The 21,198-nt window shown below is 40.4% G+C and overlaps 1 protein-coding gene across 2 annotated transcripts in view; it reads right to left on the bottom strand.

Moving 5' to 3' along the window:
* mbpb (myelin basic protein b) overlaps positions 1 to 19,973 on the bottom strand; it is a 47,268-nt gene extending 27,295 nt beyond the window's left edge. The window contains exons 1-3 of one of the 2 annotated variants that reach the window (XM_042227043.1): positions 19,626 to 19,973; positions 7,510 to 7,643; positions 4,234 to 4,292 (exon numbers count right to left, since the gene is read on the bottom strand). In XM_042227043.1, coding sequence (XP_042082977.1) covers positions 4,234 to 4,278 — 45 coding nt within the window. In that variant the 5' untranslated portion in view covers positions 4,279 to 4,292; positions 7,510 to 7,643; positions 19,626 to 19,973. The remainder of the gene's footprint in view (positions 1 to 4,233; positions 4,293 to 7,509; positions 7,644 to 19,625) is intronic. The other variant, XM_005937682.2, reaches the window with a different exon arrangement.
* Positions 19,974 to 21,198: the final 1,225 nt, after the last annotated feature.

Below are 21,198 nucleotides of genomic sequence, written 5' to 3'. Positions count from 1 at the left end.
CAAGCACACAGGCTTGCCAGCCAAACGGGATAATGCTGGAACCTAGTAAGTCACAAACATTCTAGTCCCAGTGATCCAGAGCACAATCGACTGAAATCGTTAGACCTAATCATAGAATTTAATTGGAGACATAAGAGTAAATATAAATACTACAATGTAATTAACACCTTTATTTTAGCTAACAAAGTGTTTGAAACCGCAGACCTACCTGTGAGGTAGGTTCACCTACCCTATGTTTATTTACAGTACCACGCTGGTACGTCGTCTATTTGATACTGACACAGGAAATCATTCAGCCTTTATCAGTTTAATGTCTGTGAATGGCTTTTGTAAGTCGGTTACTGTGAAAGAGCTCGGTTGCATTTTTCCTGTTGCAAAACATCTGACGATCACCTTCATTTCTAAACTTACAGCAGTGAGTGATGTGGGTGACTCTGTCATGAGATCGACCACAAACATTATCCCGGCAGTAGTCCTTCCTCTTTGCAATTTTTTTTTTTTAAATTTCTTGAGAATATTGATGGCATATGATTGCATGTCTGTGAGTGCAACCAAGGTTCTTGGTAGCAAATTTACATCATATATTAGTCAGCTATAACCACAAATGTTAAATAAACTGCTGTGTTCCTTTTACCTCAAAGTTCAGATGTGGGAGCTGACAGTTGTTTTAGTAGTAGAGGTAGTTGGAAATGCAAGAACAAACAAGCTTTGCTTTGCTCCATAGCAAGGCAGAGCCTTTCATGCATCACTGGCAATACAGCAATGTTTTTATGGTTAAAAACACATTCACAAATAAAGCATGGTGATAAAATCTGGTCACTGCTCTGTATATGGCTTCTACAGCGAGTGCAAGTTTTACTCGTACGCATGTACACTGCCGCAGTCTTGGATTGCAAAGTCAGGTGGGTGGGGCTTCTCTGACTTGAGTATCAATGTAAATAGAACACAGCCTATGACTCATTCATGAAGTTAACTGTCCCTACTTCTCCTTCTCCGCCTGCCTTCATCACTAAAGAGACAAAAAGCTAAATTTGCAGTGCCAGTCGCAGGCAACTAGCAGCTAACAGCATTTTTTTAAAGGTGGAAGTCAATCAACACAATTTAATTATCAATGTGACAGACACATTAGTGATGGTTGGATCAGCTCAACATAAAAAGACAGATTATACAAACTGGTTTATTTAATTTAATCACTTAATAATGATGACATTAATCATCACTTAAGAGTATTTTGGTGAGCTTCTGTAGCTCTACGCTGTTTTTTCTGCCTCTTCAAAGCCCTCGTTGTAGGTTTACTGCTAAGGGGTAAAATCCTTTATGAACAACTCATCTATGACTACTCATATGCCAATCAGTGGCATCCTGCACTCTGACTAATGTTCACTTCAATCACTCACCTTAGTTGAGAAAAGTGAGCCCCCACACCCCACCCCAAAGTTATTTTGCATATCGTTGCTTAAAATTGCACATCTGTAGACTAGGAAACTGTCTGCCTGTCTGAATATGTGCTCTCATTCTAGCGATGATTATTCTAACTAGATACTTCTATGAATGTATTCTTTTCCATTTCAGGACCATCATACCAAGAAAATTTTCTTCTGTCGTTTCCTTTGTTACATTTCCCAGAATGGCTCACAAAACCATGTGAGAATGTAACTGCAAATTCCCTGAAGCAGCACTGGGAAAATAGTATTCCTGTAACAAAAGCCACTTTCCCATGCTGTTTTTGAGCTTGAAGGCGGAAAAAGTAACCCTTTGTTAAAACTTCTTGTCAGTTGACAAACTGGTGGCTTTGATAGTATCTCTGAGTCCGCAACATGGGTAAGAAGAGGTACTTCTAGGTGGGGAGGGGGAGAGAGTCTGCATTATGCTACCACATCCTGGTAAAATTGCTGACATTTGAGATAAGCGTAAAGTCAATTTCTTTAAATGTCGCTGAGCAAAAATGGTCTCAGCATGAATTGCCACAAAGCCTGTGGTTGGCCACTAATGAGCACAAACAAAACGGTGGTAGAAACTGCAAGAAGCCGTGCAAATGGGTGCTAGCTTGGGCTGCTATTCATGTGTCGATGTAGCATTTGTTGCTTTTTTTGGGGGTTCTCATTTAAAAATTTGCTCACACTTTGCCAAATTTAGTCAATACTGTTTATACAAACTGTAAGCATGCAACAGCCTGTGCCTCTGTCTGTAATCAAGTGTTGACAACACAGCAATCAGACTACATCCGAGCAGGACCAATATACAGTAGCAGCAAAGGAAAAGCAAATATTTCTTATCCGTTACTCTGTTATGTTTTCCAGTGACTCATTTAAGTCCTGGGTTGTATTCTATCGGGAGTTCTGCGAAATCTTCAAAAGCACTAGCCACTAAAAGCACATTTGATCAAACCTTATTATGGCTAAATTTCTACTCTGGCAAAATAAAAAGGCCAGTGTTATCATCTTATACATCCAGGTGGGATTTAGAGATGAAAAATAACAGCGGTGAGAAATTGTCCGAAAGCTGACAGAGAAACACTTTGCCTGGTGTGTGAGTGAAGGGATAGGTACAACTGATAAGGGATTGGGAGAAGGATCATGACTCTGACTTCAGCATCTAAACACAACCTGCCTTACCCTGTCACGCTTTGTTCCCTTTCCACGGTCACTATGACAACCTGCTCTTTGGCCAGACCTTTTAAAATTGACTTCAATTTACGATAATGGAGCTGAAAGAAAGGGGAAAATAAATGATATACAAAGAAAGATATACGGCACAATATGTGTCTGCATAGGCTAAACAATGCTGCTTTAGTGCGACACGCTTCCCCCAACACCTCTCCCACCAGCTCGGCACGTGACTAATACATCCACTTCTCCTGCTTCTGCTCCGCACTCTCCAGTGTGTGTTTTTGCAGGAATAGGAGACAAATCATGCGTGGGCTGCATCAGCAGCACCCCTGCTGGTTCGGGCTCCCCCATTCACCACATGACCGCTCTGCCCGTCACAGGCATTGGCCAGGTACGCCTCCACGCTTGGCATACAGAAGCACAGTCTCAGAGCACACAGATGAGTCAAGAAAGTCACACCGAGATTTGTTCTGTTTAAATACAACACTATCAGAAGCAGTTTCTGCGGAGCATTAGCCCCAGGGCAGAGCAGCACACCTTGCGTCCTAGCCAATTTGAAAAAGTCTATTTGTCGACTCGCGGCACGAACTACACTTAATTCTCCACTGGATCATAGTTTATTTTATACCATAGTTTCTGCTTAAGCTATAGCACTCCTGTTAGAGGTGGAGTATTTGTTGGCTCTAACTTCACTGATCTGTGCTCAGGCTCTCAGCAGCAGCACACAGGAAATTACCAGCCAGCGTCACCTTCCAGTTCATTATTTTTAGCCAAGTGCACTGACACAGCAACAGTTTATCTTCTCGACTCAGATGGGCAAAAATTCCCCAAAATGTGGTGTTTTTATTTCTACACCCACTAGCAGGGTGGTAGCCCATCTGAGCGCAGCTGATCACTGGGCCAAAGCTAATGTTTAAATGAGATGTGTACTTGGAGAGGGTTTAATGTCAGCCCTGATGCACGCCATCATCTATTTACTCTCTCCAGTTCAAATGGGTTCTCTCGTAGAGTGGTGCTGCGGAGAGGCTTGTTGTTTCGAGGGGATGACCCAAGAGAACCGCGGAGGTTCGTGGTGCCTGGGATATCGCCATGGCAACATGGTTCAATTAAGAGTGGGATGCCGGCTGTTGAAAACTGAGCGTGCCGAATATTATCTCTTGAAAATTTGCAGCAATTCAAGTCTACACAGAATTATATTTTAAAAATGACTGCCTCAGGTGTGCCAAGGTTTAGGGTTTCCCTATTTTTAGAGATCAATATAAAGTACACTGAGCATGCTTCTTATTCCAGTCTAGCAACAACTAAAAATACAAAACCTCAATCTCATTGACTAAATTGCTTGGAAACAAAGGAAAAACCCAAAACACTTGCCACAAAAATCTTAGATACACACACACACACACACACACACACACACACACACACACACACACACACACACACACACACACACTCTCTAAACTGGTTGTCACTCCTGCTCAAAGCTCAGCGGCAGCAGTAAATTAGCATGAGTGAAGGAGCCCAACAGCTTTTGTGCCACAGAGTCCAAAGTCCAGCAGATAACAGCCACCGCTCGCACACAAATAAAAGAAAACTAATATAAAGCTGCGATGAGCCCTCTTACCTTGCCGTCTGTGTTGGGCTCCTTCTTTCCTAGATGCTGTCCCATGCTGCTAACAGAGCCTGTAAGAAACACACAGAATGAGTTTACACCAGGGGAAGACTGTAAACAGCATATTATGTGAAGATTACGAACTCCTCCTTATTGCAGCAAGAGAGGCAAGCTCCAGATTCAGTGTGAAACTGTAGCTTCACATACAGCCATAAAAAGGCACCGGGGCTTTCCCTCCCTTCCATCTCTTAATGGCAGCAATAGCATTTAAAATGCCACAGTTAGAATCAGAATACCTTCTTCTGGGATTAATAAAGTATGTGGTCACAGTTGCTCCACGACTACCAAAACAATAGCAAATAACAACAAATAGCTCTAATTATTAATATCCCAGTATATAACACAAAACTGAATATATACAGCTGAAACTGAGGCGCCCCTCTTATAAGGGTTATGATCCCTGAATCTGTATTTCAGAGGACACAAGAAAAAAAGCACAATACACTGTGTGCATAAAGTGAAAGCAGGCTTTTAATAATTTTCTTATTTTGGTTTAAAATATGATCGCCTAAATCATCTGAAGTCAAAACAAGGGTAGTTTGGAGATGTTGGAAAACTGCCTGTAAGTGAGAAAAATCCAAAAATACAGTAGATACTATTCAATTCATTGTCCTTCCTCTTAAGGGGAAGACGAACAGCCAAAAATGTATGGTAACAGGCAGGCAACAAATCTAGTTATTTCAAATGAAATGAGGTGCAACATTTAAAGAAATTCAAAAATGAACCACTGTAGACCTTGTTTGAGCTCAACCCTAGCCTCCTGTTTGTGTTTATAGTTCTGTGTTCCTTCATCCATTCATCTAAATATACTTTCTGCCTGCTGATCACATTAATGTGATCTTTAAATATTAGATCGCTCTCCACAGTTGCTCCTTCCTGTTATTGCTTTGCTGCAGGGTCTCACATATTAGTCTCATCCTCACCATTATCATCCGACTAAAGGTTTTCTCGCAATGGGGGGGGAAAAGGAAAGCATTGTAGGGCTTTCTTTTTCAGATAATCCGATAGGTTACCAGATTCATGTGATTACAGACGACAATAGTTCAGTTAATTCTACAACACTCAAAAGTGAGATTGTATGCGTTTCCCATCACTGTGTTCTTGGCATCAGAAACACACGTGTGGAGTGATTTGAATAGAAACAGTTAGGGGATACCTTAACCGGAGATCAGATCTGTGCATTTGATTTTTGATTTTTTTGAGTGTGCATACAATATAAAAAAGTGACAGAGTTTACACCCCTCTGTTGTCCATGTGGATCTGGAAATCATGCATATCATTGTAACGGGTCAGCTAAAAGTAAGCCAAGTAAACATGTCTAGGCTAACCTTACTGTACTTTAGAAAAGACTAGCGAATCATCTGCCTCCATCTCACCCTGCCCCGAGCATCCACACCAACCCTCTGCATGTCCTCCTCCATGACATCCACAAACCTCCTCTGTGATCTCTCTTTTCTTCCTGCTTAGCAGCTCTGTATTCAACATCAGAATATCCATCATCCCTCCTCTGCACATGTCCCAACCATCTCAGGCTTGTCTCTTTAAACTGGTCTCCAAGATGCTCAACCTGAATCTAATACATTATTTTTTATGAGACATGAGATATTGTAATACAGTAAGCATTAACAACAGTGCAGTGCTTTGTTTCAACAATTCTCCAAACCTCTGGCAGACTCGGCACAGGTGTGCATCTTTGTGTTATAAAGGAAAGGGTTCGTCTTTGAGAACGGATACAACACGTCTATTTATTTCCACAGAGAATGGAAGTGAAACCTGATCAAGAGGAATGAGGCGACACAATGTTTTGCCAAGTGTGCCAACATGTGCACTGCAGCGTGAATATTCTATTAAGCTTAAATCTTAAAAAGCCAAACATAAAAATCACAAGGAAGCCGTGTAAATAACAAACAAATGCAGGAAATAAAGAGCAAAAATAAACTTCTTTAGATTCTTTAAATGTTTAGGTGCAAAAAGGAGGAACGTGATGAGTAAATGAAGGCCAGAAATCGCAACAATTTAAATCTCTGCCTGACACTCACCACTGAAGGAAAAAACATCCAATTACACCAAAAGAATATTCTTACTTTCAGATAATCACAGCATGTACAGTGGGGCAAAAAAGTATTTAGTCAGCCACCGATTGTGCAAGTTCCCCCACTTAAAATGATGACAGAGGTCAGTAATTTGCACCAGAGGTACACTTCAACTGTGAGAGACAGAATGTGAAAAAAAAAAAAATCCATGAATTCACATGGTAGGATTTTTTTGGAAGGGTATAAATAATGAAAGGTGTTGGATTGGCCAATTGGTCATGATCGACTCTGGGCTGGACCAATTACAGCCGAGGAGGTCGGATGCACCCCCCCCCCTGTTTAGCAATCTTATAGACGAACTAAAGAAAATGGAGAACAAAAAAGGAAACGAGGTGCAGAAAAAATTAGGGCCAAAAAGAAACAAGCCCTTCAGGCAGATGCTGCCAAATGTGTAAAAATAACTGAATTGTTATGGCAATATGGCTATGGCATAGCTTCCACAGATTTAGCAACATCAGCAAGTGATGGAGGCCAGCAGGTGGATAAGGGAAAGGGGAGGCAAGAGGAGGAGAGACCCCAGGCGGCCGCCGGTTATAGTGGCAGAGGAACTGAACTTCAGGTAAGAAGTTATGACCTGCTGTCTGTGTCAGATATAAACCAAGTTTAGTTGTAGTTTGTTTTCGTTGTGTTGACTTTTTACAGTCGCTTAGAATAACTGGTACTGCGTACTAGCTAGCATGACGGAGTTTATATACTGCTGGGCGGGTGCTATGAAGTTACTGATAGTAAATTTTATTTTATGCTTAAGGTTAGTTTCTCAAACTCCTCAAAATCTTAACAAATTGTGCCAATCCTTACATGTTGCACCAGGCTGATTTATCATCAAAAGTGGAGAAGTCTGTGACAGAGGAGACAGAAGAGCAGCAGAAAGAGATGGAGAGATGACTTTATGTCATCCATGAGGGATGCATTTGACATATGTTTCACATATTATAGACCAACAAGTTACTTATAGCAATTTAAATACGAGCAATCAGTTTTTGACAAATACCGGAAAACAGTTTTTGGCAGACAATCACTTTTTGGCACAACACCGGCTATTGCAGTTAATAATACAACAGCTTCTTGCCATTTTTTGTGGGTTTTTTTATCGCTGTGTAACTGAGTTCAATTGAAAGCCTGCGTGCGCTAGTACCTCTTGCCACGAGTTCCCAGAATCCTTTGCGGTTTTACCCCTGAATGACGTCACATTTTTGGTGGGCCGGTCTCTAGTCAAAATGCCCGGGCCGATTATTTGTCCCAGTCCAGCTCTGGCGGTGTGGAAAAGTGCTGTCAGCATTGTTCATGTGGAGGGAAAAAAGGAACGGTAGTGTGGTTTATTGATGGTCTATTGATAGTCAAGAAGGAGAGAATCAACATAAAAAAACCAAAAAAAGCCCTCAAGGAATCTTGTATTATTTAAATTTCACACGTATTGACATGCTCACATTCTGTACTGAGAGGTCAATCAAGCAATTGAAGGAAAAAAAATGATTGAGCTTTTAAACAATAAAATACAAAACAAAAAACACAAAACAAATCAATACAGCACATTATGCAAGCACATTTAAATGCCATGTTTGCTTTTTGCAATGGTCAATCCAGGTTAACTAAATATGAGTTTCCCCTGTGCCTGCACTGGAAAAAAAAATATCACCTATTGAAAGGTGTTATTATATTCACTGTCATCAGAAAAGAGAACGTCGATTTAATGCCAGTAGCAGCATCACAGTGGTTTGGCTTTTTATTTAGGAATGAGTGTAGTTAAATTGCAATAAGCTTAGAAAATGACTGGAAACCATAAACAATATAGCTCACAAATCTATACCCAGTGCAGCGAAATTAGCTTTTTCAATTGAAAAGTGTTTTGTAAACAGCTATTCTGTGAGCTTGAGTAAATTTCACCAAAAATTGCAATGTAAAAAGGGAGAAGGTGAAAAGTAAGTTTGCCCTGTGTAGTAATTGAAATCTTCTTGTGATCAGAACAACTTGTAAATACAACCTAAGCTTTAATAGTGAATGTTGATAAAAATCATTTGTCTCTTTAGCGTTTAAATTACAAGCTATTTGCTAAAGCAGTATTAGCAAGAACTAGCTAACCTAGCTAGTTCCAACATCAAAACAAAACAGAACTATCTATACACTTTGTATGCTAAAATTTCACTTCAAGTATTCTGTGGGCTGTTAAAAATCCTCCCAATCATGTGGCTAATATAAGCTGAACACTAGAACCACCAGTGTGGTCATTTCGACCTCATCCTGCAACAACAGCAGCAAAGGCAAAAATAAAAATAAAAAAAAATCTTAAAAGAATTAAGTTAATGTAATTAGTTCAACCATTTTTTTTCTGATTATGAGTAACTGATATATTATTTCATAGGCAAAAATATTATCAAAGGATAGAACATCTAATTTAATATTACAGAAGAATATTATAGAAAAGTAAACAATCCGCTTCCTGTTTACTTGCTAACTGAAACTTAGTTCTAAGCTACAGCCCTTTTATGAAGAGAATTTCATTTGAAATACAAAGTGGTTGTTTAAATAAGTTCTAACCATCCAAATCAGTTTGTAAAAGTTGAAATTAAATCAAATTCATTTCTTGAAGCTATTTTTTTTTTAATAAGCCAAAAAGATAAAGCAGTTAGCCAAATCATGCTAACACAAGAATTCTAAAGTCAGAGCACCACTTTCATTTACCACATTTGTCACGTGGATAATACAAAAATGACAGTTTTAAATATGCCGTTAGAAATCTTTCCTACAACAACTACTGCACAAAAACTTAGAGGGAATGAATATAACATAAATAACATGCTAGTTGCACTAGAACCAATAAAAGACGACGAGGTGAACTGCACTTTCTGTCACACGATGTGCTTCATACAGTGCACCTCTATGCCATGATAAACACCTATGGACAGTCTCTTTCTGACCATCATTAGCTCCAGCTAGACTTGAATTATAAAGTTTCTGAATTTTACAATGAATAAGCATTCACAACACATTCTTTGCTGAGAGCTATGTTACTTCTTGCCTGTTTAAACAAAACTGAAAGCTTTATTTTGCTAAAAATGACACAATATTTCTTGTAACAGTGAAAAGGAGGGTTTATACGAGTCTTGGACCAACATTGCACACACTTTCATGACTGTCAGAACTTAAGATTCCCTTTTCATAAAGGAAAAGCGGTAGGTTTTGTAACAGAAGTGCTGTTGGAATTGTATTTTCAGGACAATCTTTTCTGGGCTGCTTACTTTATTGGTTTCAAGTAACATAAAAGGCTCTCTTCCTTTACTAAGCAAGCACAGATACTGTAAAGCTGTTTATTATATTAACTGTAGGCCTGTGTGCATGAAAGCAGTATTACCTTTGTGCAGCATTTCAAACCTCTAGGATTGTTCAGTCTCCGTGAGACTTCCTCAAACTGACTTTTACAAGATAGTAACTCACAGAAAAGATGGATTTAAGGAGTCAAGTAAACAACATGGCACATTTTTACCCCCACCCTTACCTGTATAGCATGTTAGTTCATCAAAACGTTCCCACCAAGTTTTCCCACAAAGGGAAGTAAGAAGGTATTGTGAAACTTTACCTTATTGTTTTATTATTAATAATATTATTATTATTTATGACCAGAGGGATGTTTGTTTTTTGACCAAACTGCTGGATATCTGGATTTCCCCTTGGGGATAACTAAAGTATTATCTCACTATCAATCATATCTGCTTGTGGATGAAAGCAGCCACAGAAAACTATAAAAATAAGCTGGAAGAAAAACATAATCCCACTGGTTAAACAAAGGGATATAATTAGAGTGCCAGTGGCTGTGCAGTCAGTGTGGCGGAAAAATGTCCGCTGAGGACTCAAATATTTGCTGGATGTGGCGAGGCGTCGCTGGGATTCTCTGCGGCTAAATGTGAGGCCTTACAGCCCGTTCCCCTCTCAGCGTTACACAATCCAAAGCTGAGATCCTGCAAGGACTTGCAAGACAGGACTGTTGCATAATCGAGTGACAGAGGGAGAGGTGGAAGTGTGCATGTGGAAGGGTGTAACACAAGGCTGCAATTACAACTCAGTAGTAGCATTTAACAGTGACTTGCTAACTTGGATTTTGTTTTTGCACACACAGTCCCCGACACAAAGGGATTTGTGTGGAAAAAGCCAAATTTCGAGTGCCCCTTTCTATTTTAACCTACATGAGTTGCTGTGACTCTCAGCACGTACCTGGAAACATTTCCATTTTATCGTTAAATAAGTCATTAAGATGGAAAAGCTCTTATTATAGGATGGCTACCTAAAGCCCACCACCTGATCCATTACCATGCAAAGCGGAAGCCTGTATATAAATAAGCAATTATATCCATCTGAGCTGTCCATTACCTGAGGCCATTTAAAATCATCATCCTCATAAGCCCCTAGTGTTTCTGCATGGATTTGATGTGGATAAGAAATGGGGCTCATTATTTAGAAAAACGCCTGCATACTGACATTTAAATAAAAGCTTCTAGATTTTGCGTCATCTGTTTGCAGCACGTACTGAATTCCGTTCATGACTACAATGCTGTTGAAAATGTAAATTTAAGGGGGAAAAAAATAGCTTCACTGACAGAACCCTGTTCAGTAACATGACTGAGTATGTAAAGCACACTGAACCCAGTCTGTTTCTGCATCCACATATGCAAATTAAAACTCTACAGTGTCAAGACAAAAAAAAAAAAAAAAGGAAAGACTATAGAAACACTGCCAGGATTATTTAAGACGGGATGAGGCAAAGAGGAATGTATGTTGTATGATATATGTTTTGCATGCATAAGGGTTTGTATACACTCGCTTTTATGATTATCATATCTGGCCGGCTTACTTCACTGCATCAAGTAACACTAAAGGCCCTCATCCATTTCTCAGTGAGCACAGACTGCAAAGCTATTTCTTTCTTTACTATAGGCCTGTACAGGTGAAAGAGATTAGTTTTCTACATCATAAATCTCCCCCATCAGGGTCTAGTGAATGCTTTAGAATGCTGATGAAACAGGATGAATTATGCATTAAAGTAGGGAAACCATAACTTTGACTACAACAAGACTCAAGAAGAAATTATTGCAAACAACAGTGTGGAGGGACAAAGCTGCATCATATTAGCATGTCCTACAGTTGGAAAAGGTAGTCCTTGTACTGCTCTGTAGCTTTGAAGATCTCTGTGTCCCAGCTTCTGGTTGGAGTGGCCCTCAAGAGCAGAACAAGGATTACAGTTGCCAGCTGCAGCAAAGAAGGTGGAGTTAGGACGAGTTGGAAGACATGGCTAAAAATCCAACTGCTGTCCCAGCCATCCAAGATTTGTGTTTAATGCGCGTGCATAAACCAAAATATAATAATTCTTTCGCCGGCGCCCAAGTGGCTCAAGCTTTTCCAGGAATTCTAAATGCAACAGGTTAACGATTATGATGGATAACACTGTGAAATCATGGCCATAAACCTGAGTTTCAGAAGCCTGTTAGCTAAAAGCAGTGACAACTATTGAGTTTTACTATTAACCTAGCTTATTTACAGTACCATTTATGGTAAATTGTTTTGCTTCATAGTTGTTTACAGCATTTTTAATAAATGGGGACATAAGGAAAAAATAACATAGTTAACACAGACTCAAAACCTGTATGTGTTTTCATTAAACACAATTCAAGACTAACAAACCCCCGGTTCTGATTAGAGAAGTGACGCAGAGTTGCTAACGTTAGACTGAAAATCAAAAAGTGAATGAGTTTCTAAAAATAAGAATCAGGTAGTTTTGCTGTTCTCAAATTGAAATTAATATCTAACCAAAGGAAGAAATAACCATTTAAAGAAAATACAGCATGCTTTAAATGTGACAAACACGACAAATATGCGTCAGAGTGGGTGAGAGCAACAGCTGAAGAAATAGATTTTTTTCCCTTCTTTATTCAGCCTCTCGGGTAGCTAGAACACCTTCAAGTCACCACGATGGCTTATTGAGCCCACATAAAGCTAGTGCATCCCAGGAGAATATTTCCACAGCTCTTCAAATTGCTTTAAAAGCAGCAAATTTAAGGAACAACCAAAGGCAAATATTCCAAAAAAGCGACTGGCTGCTGCAGACAGATCTATTGGTATTGACTTTTGGATAAAACTAAAATGACCTCCGGCTTTAAATCTGTGTTAAAAATGCATGACAGTTTTGTGTTAACTACAATAAACCCAACACATTTTTCTCTGTCTTTATTGGACATAAGTAAATTTACACTAGTGCTCTAATACTGTGTCTGCACACACGTGTGATCCTCTAGCTCCACGACCACACCTCTCTTCTGCTCCCTGCTCTCTTTGATCTGCTCCATCACCTAACTGATTTATAACAGACCCGTGGCTACTAAGACCTCAGCACTCCAGTGCAGAATATGACACACAGGGAGAAATGTTTTTGCACTTGGATCCAACTAAAGACCTGTTCTTGCCATTTGCTGCAGCTCTCTGCTCTGCCCACCGTACTGTCTGCAAAGCTCTTAATGAAGCAGATTGTGACAATACTCAGCTGGCAAACTGTTAAAACTTCCAAAGAAATGTGTGGTCGAAAAGTCCACTTAGCCAAAAACATGAAAGAGAATGAGCCTGAAAGTGACACAGACAACACTGAGGTGCCAGAAGCTGCACCTTCCTCACCAAAGCCAATCAGAAGACCCATATATAGTATGTTCGTGATGCATATATAAAGGTAGCAGATCAAAAAGTAAGTAAGGAGGAGCTTTCAGGATAACCGGTCATTAATTTTGCTTTCGGCTTTTGTCTAAGCCAGCTTCTCTTGCTTTGTCAGAGTGAAGTATTCAGCTTTTGAGGTGAACACATTAAGCATCACACTGGCATGCAGTGCTTGCTGTAACATTAATTAACCTAAACAAAACACTTTCATTTACTACCACTGCTGTAACCACAATCTGCACGGTCCCAATACATTCTTTAAGTAACACGTTCATTTTGGTCCATGCTGCATTTCTGTAGTTCGTCTCCACCGAATCATTGTGACCAAAGAGACACTACCTCTTTTTTTGTGTGTGTGTGCACACAATAAAAAAAAGGAACACAACTACTCTGCATCTCTGAGCCAGATCCCAGCACGCAGTTCTCACATACTAGCCTATGATTAACAATCACATGAGGCCCGTGTATGATGGACTCATTTAGCTTCCATAACTTGATACGACGTCTGCGTGGCATATCGTCACACAGCAGCAGACTGACAAACCCATGTCTCTAACCGGAGCATGTGTTGCTTGGTTCCATTGTTTCACTTAAAGTTTGCTCTTGTGCGTTCGACATAACAGCTTCTTTTAAGCCTCGGTGACTGCGCCGTGTTTTGCCCTACTGCGAGAGTCAATTACGTAATGAATACGGAGCATGTGCGTATGTGTGTGCATGTGTGCCTTTGGGCGGAAGGCAGTGGAGAGAGGGGATGAGATAAGAGATCTATAGCTCTCCCTATGTATCAGTGGAAAGTACACTATATTCTTGACAATAGCTTTGAGGTCAAAGGTTAAAATCTGTCCCAGAGGGAGGGCAGTGCAATGCCAGAATGGCAATCCTTATAAAGAAACTGGATTGTTTCATCGTCTTCACCTCCTTTCTCTCTTCTTCTCTTTCATATAATACTAAAAAAAATTATATTTAAATGGATGTGAGAGTGCCATGCGTTACTGCTCCTAAACAAATGCAAAAAAAAAAATCACACCAAATGGAGAAAACGGGGTATATGTGGTCGATCAGGAAAACGAAGGCTGGGATCCGTTTCTCCATGCAGCATTGACTACTATCAGTCAAACCAATGTAAAAAAAAAAAAAAGAAAGAAAGAAATTATTCTTTCTAAATCTACTTGTCCTACTTTAAAAGGAGCGCACGCAAACTCATTTTCAACCCCTTTTTTTCTGATTAGCAACCACACAAGAGCAATACTCGACATTTAAAGGGCTCTGAGGCTCGTGCCTTTTTATCCCTGGCCTTTCTATAATCACAAGCACAATAGCAAAAGTAATGGAAATGGACAAAACTATTTAACTTGCAACAATTAACTAGTCTAAAATGTCAATGAATTAGTTACTACCCAGCAATTTTTCCAAAGGACAAAATAACAACATGAGCCGATTGTTTAAAACAACCCGTTTAATAAATACAACCCTGGTTTCACATGACATGTGAAATAAGCACAAATAGAGAAGGTAACACTGGATAAGCAGGGAGATGATGAATATGAAAATCAAACTCATTGGGATTTATGGCTGATCTTGAGCTTCTGGTGCCCCGTGTGTCAGAAAGATGTGCACTGGAACTTGAGCATGTGGAGGGACGTTATGTTCGGCTATGAGGCCGGATTCTAACTACGGCAGCTGGATCGCTGGGTCAAAGTATGGAGAAGATGTGGAAAACGCTATGCTGATTGCTGCACTGATAGGGTAACAGCTTTTGGTGGAGGCAGCGTGGTGATGATGTGGAGCACCATCTCCCTCACTGGAAAAACAAGGCTTATCATCACTGGAGACAATCTCAATGTGGAGAGATATCGAGAGGAGATTCTACAACCAGTGTCAGTCCCATATCACCACAGACTGGGACCGGACTCTGTCCTCCAGGATGACAACGCTCAGAGTGAGGTTTTGCAGAGACTACCTCCAGAATTTTGGAGTAGAGAGTAGGGAATGGCCTGCCTGCAGTCCTGACCTCAACCTTATCGAACTCTTGTGGGGTCAGCTTTGGTGTGCTGTTCGTGCCAGACTGACCAACACAACCACATTAGCTGACTTGTGACAAATGCTGGTTGAAGAATGTGACGCCATCCCACAGTATTGGGTGACCAAGCTTGTGACCAGAATGGGGAAGAAATGTCATGGTTCTCTACATCTGCTGAGGCCCCCGTTTGTTAATGAATCAGTTCTTAATTTGCCAGTGACTTGTTTCTACAGACTTCAGTCAATCCAATAAACGCCAAACAATATTTGGTAACAGAATAAGCTCTTTGGCAAAAAGATTTTTTTTTGTCAAGTTTCACCTCAATCCAAAAATGCATTTTCCTTATAAATGTGGGACTATTTCAGGAGAAATAAACAGGCTTTCCAATAGTATGAGATTTATTGCAAAGTAGCACTGTTAGCACAAATCAAACACAAATTTCCTCACTTTTGTGCTGTTTGGATATTAATGATCGATGCATGTGTAACAATTTTCAAGCAAAGTTTCGTTCAGATTGGCCCAAGTTTTAAGGAGGAGGTAGGGTACAAACATACTCTGCAATCATTACAATAAGAAGAAGACTGCATTTTCTGAGACAGCACTGATTTGCAGAATACATGTCACCTTACTCAAAGACTTAACTTTTTAAAATGGTAAATGGACTGGTATTTGGAGCAGTCACAAGGATTCTACACTACAAGGTGGGGAGAAGTTTGGAGTTCTCTGCCCTTTCCAAGAACTATTCAGTGTGTGGACTGCAGGAGCTGGGGAATGGAACATCAAGCCAGTGTTTTTCATCTGTGGCAGCCTAACACAATAACAACATATTTACCGTCTACATTTTTAAATAGCTATTTTATTGAGGGCACTCAGCACATGCACTGCCTGAATAGCTCCTTTTCATGCTGAATCATTATGAAGGCTAGAATATGGAGAACCTGGCACAACTGTACAGGCTGACTATGCAGATAAAGTTAGAGCAGGGTGCCAAAACCCCTTGAAATTAAAATGTGTTTGTGCCTACTAACTTTCTTGGACTATGTCAAACTTGTAGTTTAGACTAACAACTTGGCCAATTAAAAAGGGATTAATTAAGTAATTTAGAAGCAAATAAGCCTGAAATTTTATATTAAGAATCTGAAATTTCAGAATTTGACATTTTCCCTTTTCTCCATATTTGTGATGTCTCTCAATGCTCTTCTGACATCTTTTTCACTGCCCCTCTGGTTCTGCCACAGATCTCTTCCTCCTCTTAAGTGCTTGCTCAAAGAGAAGAATCAGATGAGATCATTAGAGTTCTCGCTCTAAAATCAAAGCATCTTTAGCTTACTATGTAAAGCGCCCTTCGCTTCGAAGTTTTGCATGTTTTGCATTGACGCCATTAAAAGCAAAAACAAAACAAGCTGAACGGAATTTAAATGAAAACCCTTCAAGTCGTTTTCCCCTTTCATCAGTATTCCTCTTGAATGAAACGGCAGTTGGCCACGCGCATCTGCCCGAACTACAGCAGTTCCACCACAGAGAGAGGTGATGCTAGCCTGCGGGCTCCAGCTGTCTGCCTAAAACACCAGAGTCACTGCCTTCTTCGCTTCTTGCTCTCCTAACATGAGATAATTGGTCTCAGGGTTGAGTGATTTATTTGGATAAGCTCCCCTTACTTTGACTAAAATATCAAACTGTGGCACTTTTCATCTTAAACTAGCAAAGATTCTCTGATGTTGTTTCGAAGGAGGGCCATGACAACATAGACTACAAATATACTCTGTATAAATACAGAGCTGCTATTGCATAGAAATGTCTGAGAAGACAGCTGTGGGATCTTCCTGTGTTTTTAAAAAAAAAAAAAAAAATTGGTATATATAGCTCTATGGGAATACCAGACATCAGTTGGAAAACAATACTCCCAGTGGTCCAATACTAAGCACAGCAATTTGCTTTGTTAATTCATGTTTGTTTTGAGATGTTTTGCACAGGAACTTTCCATCACTCCCACAGGGGCCTTACTGACATAACCTGGAGCCTGAACACTAGCTTAGAACTCTACAATGAAGATGTATGACCCAAGCAACTTGCTTGCATTTGCCATCTATAATTTGACTCTAAAGCAGGGATGGTCAATTATTCATTTTCCCCAAGGGGCTATATTTAGGACAAAACTATAACATTTACTCTTACAAAGACATAAAATTAATATTGAGCAGGACTGAGTTCAGCTCACTGTTGCAGCCCTCCACAACTGTCCCAGTTTTTCATTTCATTTCTTTAGAAAATTAATTGCCCATCCTTGGCCCAGAGGGATAACGTTTAAGCAACACTTTCAAGGCTGTGACGTTACTTTCAATGACAACATATGCTGTCAAGAATATCATAGAGCAACGCTGCCAACACCCCACCTAGGGCAAAACTAACAAAACGAGTGCACTGCTGCGCAGGAGGTGAAGGTAATGTGACTCAACCTGTTTGCCAGAGCAGGCACAGACAGGAAGGGGGAAGTGAGAAACGGGAGGAAGTTTGTGAATCTCTGAGCACGGAAGTTGACAAACCTCAGTGTATCACCTGTAAAACACAGATGTAGCAAGTGGATGCAGTGCACGTGCAGAAATGGGGTCGAAAATGTTGGCTGAGAAGGAAAAAATTCTGAATGTTTGCACAACTGATTGCATGATACTCACGGGGGTGGGGTGGGGGGGGGGGGGGGGCTGGCTGGTGCAAGTACAGCATGTTCATAAAGGCAAAGGAATGCCAGCCGGGACATGTGAGCAAACCTTCCTGGTATTTCTTTCTCCTGGCCTAGACAAATGCATTCCTGTGGCCTTCGCAACTCAGGTACTTCCACAGAAAATAGAGTTGGCTCCAGAAACTTTGCGAAGGTTAACCTGGAGCCGCTGGTAAAAGCTATGTCTGTGTAGTCAGCGATACTAAAAATATCCACGTTTCAATCTGTACCAGAACTGAAACCGGAGTGTAATTGTGTTATGTTACGATAACTATTAATAACTTTTTTCATCATCTGAAGCAAAATAGAAAAAGGTGAAGATTAAATCTACATGGGATTTCTATCAAACAAAGCCAGGGGTTATCTTGCACAATGTTCCCTTGCTAGAGGGTCAGCAGGCTTTAATAAATCACTGTAGTTCAGGCACAGGCGCCCACTCATGTGTAAGTGCTTTATTTAGAGCTTGAGGAAAGCAGCAATAAGTGAGCATGTCATAACAGCTTTGAGCTTCAATGTCCCTTTTTATATATAACTGGCAAAGAGTAAAAATACACACATAGCTGGAAAGCTTATCGTTGGGTCTTGAGCTGCACAAGCTGCTGCTCCTTCCACTAACAGTGTGTGGATAAAAATTCTATGCTTTCGTCATAGTCACAGAGAGGCTTATGGTTTCTGTCACCAGCCTGTTTCATGAAAAGTGAGGAAAGGAGGTGAGCTTGTTGTAGAATAGCCTTTGCTTGGGATGCAGTGATGTAATACTTCAATTTCCTTCTGCTTTACACGGTTGAGTGTGCTGAAAGGCAGCAGCCTAGTCAAAACACCACCATAATTAAAGCCTAACCCATGATAAACACCTACAAAGAATGTCCAATTTAAAGACTTGTCTAGCATTAAAAACAAACAGTTGTAGCAATGCTGACTGCTGCAACTGTGAAAGGTACACTCAACATCTTTACGCATGCATTAAGGTGCTCAGTAAATAACATGTAACCAGAGTGATCCACACTGAAGTTTGGGCGCAAATCCTCATTCGAATTCTCGCCATTTAAAGGCGCCGCACTTCGGTGCGTGTGTTCGTGTCGAGGGAAACGTGACATAACGAGTCGATTTAAACCACGGATAAATTCGGAAAACATCTAAGCCATCTACCGAAAGTGATATTAACGCTGTTTAGACTAAATAGTTCCTTTCTCTGCTAGCCCAGTGGACAACTGCTACCAACAACAAAGTGGGGCTTCCGGTGGCAAGCATTAGGAAGCAAATAATAAACCCTTAAATTTACCACATTAAATTCCAGCTTGTCGAGTTGGGTGCACGCCGAATTAAAGGTACTTAAGTGCTGACTGTGAACAAGGCGTTGCTCTCACACGAAACGCTTTGTCATGTTGCGGTTAAGCGAAGAAGAGTCAAATCGCACGGTATGCTAACTGTGTTCGGAGCGCGAGGAGACAGCCGCGGGGATGGATGGACGGGGGAGTTGTTGTAGTAGTGCTGGTGGTGGGGCGACACCACCGAAGCACATGACAAACGCAGTGTCACAGTGTGATGACAGGGATGCTAACACGGCTCTCACTCAGTCGCTGTCTTCTAAAGTTACTCAGGAACTACATTCCGAGCATATTTTCGCTTCAGCTTTTGTTACGCGCCGTAAAGGCGTCGACGTGTGAAACATGTTTACTATCGCTAAACCACACGAGCTGCAGTCCACATAAAATGCAAATAGTGTCGTATCCCCCGCGTGTATGCCACTGTCTTTACACTTGCTTTCTTTTACGTGTATGTGTTTGTTTCCCTGTGAATCTTACAACCTTGACTGTGCACATACCCTTCTCCGGTTAGACTGTGTCAAATGCATCCACAGCTGTGCCTTGTACTGGATGAAACAAAGTGTCAGTCTTCTTTTAGTAGTGGTCACCGGTGGTCGTCAGCAGCATCGAAGATAACGCCTTCTTCCCCCTTTATGGTTCGCAGTTGCTGTAATCACCAAAGTGTCTCCGTTACGAAAAAAGGAAAGAAAACAAAAAAGGGAAAAAAAGAAAAACGTGTCGGTGCTTCCTGATTTAGGTACAGTGGTAGTGATGATGTTGTTTGTTAAGGGGTGGGGCGGCGTGCAGCTGTAATCCGCCAAGAAATATGGACTAAAAAGCACGCTGGTGCACGTCTGTGCATGATTAGTGACTCGTGGTTCACGGTGGGGAGGGTTAAATAAACGTGATTTTAAAGTGGATCTCACGAGCACAGAAAACAGACGGCTGTAGGATTTGCGCACTCTGAGAGCAAGCTTTACAGCCAGCAGGGTCAACGATTGCACAATACAGACAGGCAGTCAGGTTCATGCCTCGCTCAAACCCTCCAATAGGTTAATTAACAGGGTTTCCCCCCCTCGATCGCTTTGGCGCAATTCTCATATCACAAATGTCGATCTTACCACTGCAAATGCAGTTCTCAAATCAGTAATGCATTGCCTCACCCACGCTAGACATTCTTGTTGTTTTTACACAGCTGTGGTTTCTACACATAATTTACTACTATAGATATTTGTTGCTGTGTTTATGCACTTCTTACTTAAATCTGACAACTCATCAAAAAAGTTTGTACTTTTGTCAGTCACAGCTCTTACTTGCTTTCCTGAATAATTCCCAGCATTGCTGATAGTGTTTTTAATAAAAATTTCAAAGACCAGTGTGGTCTTCTGCTGCTGTAGCCCATCTGCTTCAAGATCAGATGTGTTGTGGTTGTTTCTACCTTGAACCTTTGTAACCAGGGGTTATTTGAGTTACTGTTGCTTTCCCATCAGCTCGAAGTAGTCTGGCCGTTCTCTTCTGACATCAACAAGGTATTTTCACCCAGAGAACTGCTGCTCACTCTCATTTTAGACCATTCTCTTTAAACCCTGGAGATGATTGTGTGGGAAAATCCCAATACATCAACAACATCTGAATTATTCACATCATACAGCAACCGTGCCCAGTTCAGTCGTCTTTCTTAATTAATTGCTCGGTTTGAATTCCAGCAGGCTGTCTTGATCATGTCTACATGCCTAAATGTTTTGAGTTGCTGCTGATGTGAAAGGATGATTCGATATTTGGATTAATGTAATGAGCAGTGGAACAGGCGTACATAATAAAGTGGTTGCTGTATGTATGTAGTGTGACTTTACAGGACTATACAGTAGATGGTACTTTGTTTAAAGATGGTGTACAGTATGTGTTCTTTGTCTGTTTTCTGATGCATTATTATATATATATACATATATACATATATATACATATATATATATACACACATATACATATATACATATATATATATACATATATATACATATATATACATACATATATATATACATATATATACATACATATATATATACATACATATATATATACATACAT

Source organism: Haplochromis burtoni, unplaced genomic scaffold (genome assembly GCF_018398535.1).
Source record: "Haplochromis burtoni strain Fernald_Lab_line unplaced genomic scaffold, NCSU_Asbu1 Contig_240, whole genome shotgun sequence".
Lineage (NCBI taxonomy): Eukaryota > Metazoa > Chordata > Actinopteri > Cichliformes > Cichlidae > Haplochromis > Haplochromis burtoni.
Note: the sequence above shows the minus strand (reverse complement) of the source record. Positions and strands in the feature narration are given on the sequence as shown.